This window comes from Astatotilapia calliptera, chromosome 11, assembly GCF_964374335.1.
Source record: "Astatotilapia calliptera chromosome 11, fAstCal68.1, whole genome shotgun sequence".
Taxonomy (NCBI): domain Eukaryota; kingdom Metazoa; phylum Chordata; class Actinopteri; order Cichliformes; family Cichlidae; genus Astatotilapia; species Astatotilapia calliptera.
In genome coordinates this window covers 30,387,162-30,395,828 of record NC_137432.1, presented here as the reverse complement: position 1 = coordinate 30,395,828, position 8,667 = coordinate 30,387,162, and the positions used below count along the sequence as shown (strand labels likewise).

The 8,667-nt window shown below is 44.4% G+C and overlaps 1 protein-coding gene across 1 annotated transcript; it reads left to right on the top strand.

Annotated features, from left to right (window-relative positions):
* The first annotated feature begins 247 nt into the window (after window positions 1–247).
* On the top strand, window positions 248–8,297 carry tp53inp1 (tumor protein p53 inducible nuclear protein 1). The gene is made up of 4 exons (XM_026185127.2): window positions 248–486; window positions 2,923–3,313; window positions 6,798–7,332; window positions 7,690–8,297. The coding sequence occupies exons 2-4, from the start codon at window positions 3,181–3,183 to the stop codon at window positions 7,910–7,912; spliced, it is 891 nt and encodes a 296-aa protein (XP_026040912.1). The 5' UTR covers window positions 248–486; window positions 2,923–3,180; the 3' UTR covers window positions 7,913–8,297.
* Window positions 8,298–8,667: the final 370 nt, after the last annotated feature.

Below are 8,667 nucleotides of genomic sequence, written 5' to 3'. Positions count from 1 at the left end.
GCTGGACCCGGATATCTGCTCTGTTATGTAACATTAACTTGTTTTGGGGGAAAGAAACAAACTATAGTCTTGCTCAGCTGAGCGCTTTGTCCAGTCATGTCCCTTTCTTTTTCCTTAGGAGAGGGAGGAGGGAGTCACGTGGGTTAGTGACTGCCCTTAACGCGCATTTGATTGGCCCCTCGAGGGCTCCGGTTGGCTCCTCCCGCAGAGAGGTGGTCCTTAACGACGTCACGGCCGATCAGCTGTTGAGCTCCACAACAACAACAAAAGAAGGCGCAGTCGGGGGCTCGAGGAGGAAACGGGACTGAAAAGAAACGCCGCACTGTGACTCCTGATGTGCAGTCCTTAAAGTAACGTTTTTATATTTTATTTCTTCCGCGAAGAAACCTCAAGTTTTTCTATTTTTCGAAAAGTAACGCATCTACCTCATTTTTAAGGATTTTAATCACGGTTTGGACTCGTTTACACCTCCTCCTTCTGCCGCAGGTGAGCTCTTTGTTTTCATCTCGGTGAATATACCCGGCCCCAAAGCCTCTGATTTCGGTATTATATATAAATTGCATGCACATAACAGGAGAGGCACTTGGTGTTTTGGTAGATATACAGCAATTAAGAAGCTATGCTCCATTATTAAGCCTTAACTGTGCGTTTTATTCGGCTTTCTCTGCCGGTGGCTTTGGTTGCTGTGGCTCTGCACAGCTTTCTGCCTTTGCTCGACTTGGACTGGAGTAAGTTTATTTTGGGAAAATATTTGATATCATATCATACGGAGATAAAAGTTAAAGTGAATATGCGGTCCAGCACTGTGCGGGTAGAATTACAGCCTCCTCCTCCTTCTTTCCTTGTATAACCATCGAAACCGGCCAACACTCTTAGGGAGCTGTAGCTCCACATTATTACCGAATCACTTCAGCCTTTATCCCCCCACAGTCTGGACGCCAAATCACATTAGCGCTTCGATCACTCCATTGAGAACAAACTTAACTTGGTAATTGGTCTTTTATCAAGCAGAGGTGTCAAGTATTCCTTTCGGTAATGACTATTTGCTGCTTTTGTCCCGTAAAGTCAATAAGAATCTTTTTTTCTTTTTTTGGGGGGGGGGGGGGTGCGCGAAATAAGATGGGTTCCCCAAACAATCTTAACTATTTTCTACAGAAATCATCTAAGGTGAGGATAAAAGCGTGCGCCCTTTGATTTAGCTGTGTATTAACTCTTGTTTGCCAGCTAAAACGTGGGTAATCTGTATTTTATCCTCCACTGAATCCCACTTTATGGGTTTATTCTTAATCCCGCAGACTGCATACTGTATAGACATCCGATTTAAACACCATGCAACAGCCCATCTTTCTTTTACAGCCCGTTTCGCACTCAACACCCAAACAAAGCGCGATCTGATGTAATAGATGCATCAATTGCGCTGACGTTCAGTGACCCGTTTAACAGCATTAATCAGGCATTAACCAAGCCCGGGAGAGCTTTTCTTTGTGTATGGTTATTATTATAATAACAGGAATAAAGTCGTGTAAATGATTTAGGCCTATCCTGAAATGACCTGCCCTAGGAGGGGCAGGAGGGTGAGCAGGGGGAATGAGAAACAGGTGCTGCAGATTATCAGCCTGCTGTTGTCGGTGTGAGACAGTGAGTCAGTCAGAAGCGTTTTCTGTCCCTCACAGCTGTTCGATGTTTACAGAGGCGGGGTTAGATTGTTCTTGAAAAGAAAAGCGCTTTTTATTCGCTATGTGCCGGAAAATACGAGAGGTAATTAAACGCAACACAGCCAGAGGCAATGCGCCTTCAAGGGTAGGGAGAAAAAAATCGGATATCTGGGCTTGTTTGCTCCTGATGAGAATTTAAGTGTTTTTATCCAGTGCCGTGTTTTGTTTCCACCTCCTACCGGTGATTACAGTTATTGTAACTAGATGTTTAAGTGTTCGTGGATAAACCATAACTTATCGTGAGTCATTTTGCGTAAGCAGAAAAAAGTGCCAACAGATATATGAAATTAAAATGTCACTTATCCACTGAGAGAGCTCGTTACTCATAACAAATGATTAGGTTGTGAATGATGTAAGATAAGGCTGTTATTACAACAGTTGAGCTACTGCACCTGTTAATGCAGTGTTCATGTGTTGCCTGACACACCTATACATGAAGTATGATGAAATTGCTTATCATATTTGCCACATTTTCTTCAGTTTACATCTAATTTACATGTAATGGAAGTCTTATAGATGATACATTTGCATCTTGCACCATCGTTTGTTTGTTTAGCCATAAGTAAACTCTATAGGGCTATCATGTTGGACAGTAAAAGAGTTCATTTGGACATATTACAGAAACCTGAATTTGTAGAGTGAAGGCCAAAATAAGGGGTGGGTGGGGGGGGGGAGTACACTTGGCTTCAATCTGCTAATATCGTGCCAGTGGGTTCCATTTACACAGCAGCTGTAGGGTGACAGTGACACTTGTGACTTTTCATTTCTTTCTACTTTCCTCATGTGAAAGGCTGTAGTTAGGCCAACAAACAGGCTGCCAGCCAGCTGTGTCTGTACATCCTCTGAGCACAGCAGATCCTTTATTTGCACGTGAATTAAACACAGACAGGACATCTTTTTTCTCCGCTCGTTTCCTTCAGATCAATAACTGAAGAAACTGCAGCTGCTGCTCATGACCATCAAGTCTGACAGGAAATTAATCCATCCCGGAAATTTGTGCAGCTAGAGGCGAATACTAACAGGCTTGTCATTAAAGTCGTTCTTGTGTGTGTGTGTTTGTGTTTAAACCATTTCTCTGGGAAGCCCTGGTGTGTTTTCAGGCTCTGTCCTAACATCTTTAATGAGGGATGGGGATGTGAGGCCTTGTGTGTAAAACCAGCACCTGTAAATGTTTATAACCGAATCCTCATGTTTCTCTGCCTCTCAGGGCTTTTTTTTTTGAAGACTTTTGCACTCACTGAAGCAATCCTGACGTTGAGCGATGTCCAGCCTGCGCCTGCTGGCCCTCAGATGATCTATGACCACAACTTATTGATGCACTTTAGCACCTTTACGGAGCCTTCCCCCTGCTGTGAACCCCGCAGCTGATGACCAAAACGACCGCAACACCTCCCTGCCGTCGCCCAGAGCCACGCGCCTCCCCCGACCCCTCCCTCATCCTCACGCCCCTGCAGGACATCTCAGGATGTTCCAGAGGTTCGCCAGTGCTCTCTTTGGGGACGATGTGGAGGAGGTGAGTCGAGGCAGCAGACCTGGGGACGGCAAAGTGGAGGAGACAGAGGAGGAGGATGAAGACTGGATCCTGGTCAACTACCTGAGTAAGTCTGATTCTCACAAGAACCAGTTAATGGTTCAGAATCTGTAATCAGCCAACACCTTGCATTAGTACCATAAAGTAGAAGGTAAATAAACATTTTGACACGCAGCAGTGATTTTAGAACGACTTTGAGACTTGCTTCACTTGTTCAGCTGTCAGACAATGCATTTTTGTTCTCAAAACACTGTAAACTAAACTATGAAATGAAAGCTGACTCTAACAGGAGGACACTGAGGAACAAAGGGCTCAAGCAGAAATGTTTTATCCAGCCTTTCATTATATGGCATATGTGAAAACTTTGGGTTAAATAGGTAAACAAATTAGAAACACACACACACACACACACTTCAGATATATGCATAGCAAGTGTTAAATGCCATGCATATATGCCAAAAGTAAAAAAAAGTCAATCAGTTTGAGGAAGATTAGAGCAAAATCCACCCCCTGATGAAGACTGTGAGTTCAGGAAAGGCTACTGAGCTAATCCAACATGGAGCAACCAGCTAGAAAGACAGTGTATAACTTTAGAGTTTTGTAATGGCAGGTAAAAACCATGCCAAGTTTCCAGTGCAGTCTGAGACCATAAAAAGATTCCAGTCAAAACAGACACGACACGACACAGAAGAGTTCAACAAGTCACCCACCCACACACTGTATGCAGAAACATGACACACTGCAGTGACTCCCAAATGGCTCTGGATGATTCTTGGCACAGCTTTGGTTTGGTGTTAACCCACAGTGGGTCTTAACTTGAATTGACCCCCCCTCCCAAAATTCCATAACCGTGTGAATATTTCTGGCACGAGGGCTGGTGAGAACGAGAGGCTGTCTGACTCACTTCAAGCTGGAGGGGGTGAAGAGGTTGGATGTCAGGCAGTTTATGGGCAAGTCAACCTGCAAACAGGTCAAACAAAAGTGTCTGGAGAACCAGATGAGGTAAAAATAGGTCCCAGTGCTTCCAGGAGGTAAACATGTATGGGCAGAAAGTTTCCTCAAACATCCCTCCACTATAAAAACACCTGGCTACATCATATCCGTGTCTCCATCACAAAGATACACCATGTTATGTTTTGTACAAGGCTGATAGAAGCTCAGTGTATTTGTGACTCAATGTTTTGTTGACATTTTCTGTCAGGTTTCTCACCAGCTCTGGCTAGAGCTGATTTAAGGGGGACCTATTATTTATTCTATTACAAACATTTGTGCTCTTAGATCTGTGTGGTGAAAGAATTGTGTTTGGGTTTTATCACATAAGTAAGCATGTCAAGAGCAATATTTAAAAAAAAGAGGTTTTTATGGCCTGTCATCACTCATGCATATTATCAAGTGTGAATACAGGCTCATGAATGTGCCACACACAGTGTCAGAAATGAGTAAGAAGTAATAATGTTATAAGAAAGTATGGCTTGAACGTTGCAAATGTGGTTGAATGAGGCCAGGAGCTGAAGAAGTCTGGTTAAAGGTGATGCTGTCTGTTTGCTCTGCTGATGCTCTGCATGCTCTGAGCCTTTGTGGTTCATGGAGGAGACAGGGTTATGTGGGGGATCAGCTGGTCCTTTCATAATCTGTACTGACCTCATTAACCCAATGTACAGTGAGCCCAAGTGTACAAAACACTACATGCACCCCATTCTAGAGCTGGAGACCTGTTGTCTAGTTGACACTGCATACCGTGAGCTGCTGTGTTTGCAAACGCCTGCAGCCTCCGCAGGAAGAGATCAGCAGCTGATGGGGCTCGGACAGTGGGAGCTGTCCCACTGCTGCTGAGAGGATAAAGTGAGAAGATCAGCTGCTGCGAACTGAGTCAGCACCCTGCAACCTCTCTGGCCTGTTGTGGGTAAACAAGGACTCCTCTGTGAACTCCAGGGAGTCAGAGCCACAGGGCGGTGTTAATGTCACGTGTAGAAATTGAGCTTCAAACACTGCTCTCACAGTAAACGGGTGAGAGCACTGAGGTCAGAGGAGAAGGGTGGAGGTCGAAAAACCTTTATCTTCCTCCTGTGTGTTTGATGACCACTAAAACATTCTAATAATCATGTTCTTTACAAAAGTAAGTCCCCATCCTTAAAGAAAACTGAAAACAAGCAGAGATGTCTGCTGTGTTGACACAAAGTTATTTTTAACATCCAGTCTGCAAGCTTGAGATCATGTTGGCCTTCCACCTCACAACTTCCTGTTTCTCTGTGAATCATTAGAAGCTGTGGCTGGATCAAAACAAGAGCCCGACCCGCAGCTTTTGGCAAGCCTCCAGTTTTGCATAAGATAGCTAGCAGGGCAGGATGTATGCGTGCTCGCTGCACACGATGATTTATGTGCAAAGGAACGAGCAGTGGTTGTGTATGCTGCTTCTTGTAGAGAGAGCTTAAGTTGCTCTCCCTGGGGTTAACAGCAGACAGACATTTTTGCAAATTCAAACAGAAACATGTGTGCGTGCGGTTCATTGGGCATGCAATGTTGAGCTGTCAGGCTGTCAGCCTGCTTGCAGCTGTTTGGCTGATCAGCTTCCAGAAAATTATTGTTTACATCTGGCAGGTTCCCTTCTGCTGCGTGGCCAAGCCACAGTGCCTCCTGCTGGTACACTGATGACATTACACAGGCGTTTTACTTTAAAATCAAAACAACAGCTGGAACAGTAAATGACCTGTTGCATAAAGGAGTTTGGATTTATGATGTCTGTAAACCAAATGGTTCGAGACCTCATAGAGAAACATTTTAGAAAAGTAGGGCGCAGAACATGTTTACAAAGATATGCTGTAAAGAGAGGGACGCCTATTTTTGAATCTCTTTTCACTGGTTTGTGTATAACCAATGTATTTTAAGTTTAAGGGACGAACTTTTTCCACCACTCAAAAAAAAAACATAAACCAAAGTTTTGGGTTATTATTTCAAAACTTCGAGTTTGGTATTTTAAAATTTTGATTTATTACCTCAAACTTCTGTGAAAATAACTCAAAAATGAGAAAATAACATTTCAAGTTAGTCAAAGTCCAAATTTTGAGATAATGACCCAAAGTTATTTTTAAAAATGGATTTATGTTTTTATTGGGTTTTTAAAAAAATAGTTTTTCTGTTTTTAGTTGTGGAAACAAGCTTCTACAAGTTAACGACATTCACCACCACCGCCTCCTGGAAGGTCAATACAAAACAGGCCTTATTGTTTGACAGACGATGGCTTTAAAGATGCTCAAAAAGGCACAAACACTGTCATGAGGTGCAGTTCGATGACTCACAGTAGAAGACACCTGCTGCAGTCAAAGCGGCCATGCCTTAATAATGAATAGGTTTAAGCCTTAAAAGCCTGTTTTTGTAACAGGTTGTTCACATGACTCTTTCTGCCGTAAAAGTTGCCTGTAAGAGCATGTGGGGAATGACTAGTACTTGGTACTTTTCAGATACAGGTGTTACTTTTTTCATAAGACATAAAATCTGATGCGTCTCTAGTACTATTTTCATTCCATTAATGACACCTTCATCTCACCCCTTAGCTGAAGCTGGCTCCAGCCAGTGTAACGATGGCCACTCGGGATCCACCATCATCCAAGATGAAGACGAGGAGGTGGAGGCAGAGGAGGATGAAGAAGATGATGAGCTGGTGATGATCCCCTCACCCATGGGCATCCCACCTGTCCGTTACGCCTCCTGCACCTCCCTCAACTCAACGGCTGACACCGACCCGGACGGTGGTCCAGATGAGGACGAGGAAGATGATGAGAGTGGGTTTCTGCGTGTGGACACCCGCTCTCTGCAGGAGAGCTGGTTTCTTACCCCCCCACCCTGCTTCACTGGGCGTAGCACCTTTCCCATCGTCCTGGAGCCCAGCCCTCTGGAGAACCTGCTAATCGAACACCCCAGCATGTCCGTCTACACTCACCACAGCATCCCACGACTGAACCTTGACCCCCTGCCACAAAGCTCACATGAACCAGAATTGAACTTTTCGTCCGATGAGATGACCGCGAGCCTGACAGCTTCAAGTGGAAAGGAAAAGGCCAGAAGAACACCAGATGGCTCTCGCCACAGGTAAAATCTGGGCTCTGTCCATGGACAGAAATTTCATCATCATTGGAAAATAGATTTCAAGCTTGGACATATTTATAAATATGTCCAAAAGTACCAAATGGACAACACTTCAAAGGCACCAACTTCGCAATAGCCGTTTTTAGTGTTAACTTATCCAGTCACAGGCTTATTGAGACATTTTAATAAAAAATAATCTACTAACTGAAAGAGCACACAAGGTAGCAGATACTTCAAAAATGCTCCTGATAATTGGATATAATAGTAAACCAATGCATGTTCTGAAGCAGCTGTTAAATTACTTATTGCATTGTGCTAAAAACTAATCTGCCTTCTTCTGAAAACTTCTGCCTCCTGCAGGCCAGAGGCGGCAGTTTCACAGCGGCGCTCCAGTCTTCACTCCTCCTGCTACGCCGCGGCGCTCTCCGCTCAGGCCGGCCTTGTGCAACAAAGGCCGGGAAACCCCACCCAACGTACCCAGCCCATGTCCCGCAAGGCCCTGCGACGCCTCAACCTGCTCCGCCCCCCAAAAGCCAACACCATGCACCTGCACCAGCCCAGCCAGAGGCATCTCAACTTCTGAGACATCCTCATCACTATTCATCATCATCATCATCATCAACCTCAATACTTTAAGCAGTACAGGAATGTAACACTGGCCACCCACAAGCATTCATCTCCGTTTTCTTTCATCTTCTCAACAAACAAACACCAGCAGCAAGTTAACTACGGCATCAGCCACCACTTACACACCTCACACCTAATTTCTCCTGAAAGCTTAATGGGTGGTGAAATCGGGAAGGTGGCTGTTGACTTTTTATATCAGTAATGTGGCCAGTGAAGACTTTTTCTCCCTCCCTCACTTCACTCCCCACGTCCTACTCCTCTTCATCCATCCTCCATCCTCCTATGTATTGATACTGAGAAGAAGGGATATGTAAAGGTCATAAAGTTAACCCCCCCTCCCCTCCCTTTTCACAAGACCATTTCTTCTTCTATTTCTTCAGAGCATTGTACGTCCAATCACAGAGAGAAACAGAGGTCATGATGACTTCTCTTTCTTTTCTTTCTTCTTCTTCTTCTTCTTTACCGTCACCTTAATGTGTAGAATCAATGCTGTAGGTCACTTTACTAAGCGGCAGGTTCACTGTGTGGCAGGATGGTCTGGTGGTGTCACTTCAGGGTCTCACAGTGAGACTGCTGGTCATCTAGGCAACTTTTTGGACTGACTGAGGGCAGTAGGAGACATTTCAGATCCTAAATGACTTGAACATAGACAGTGCAGCCGGACAACGTTTTCATTTAATCAATGCAGGAGTATTGGAATGCAGTGTTCCC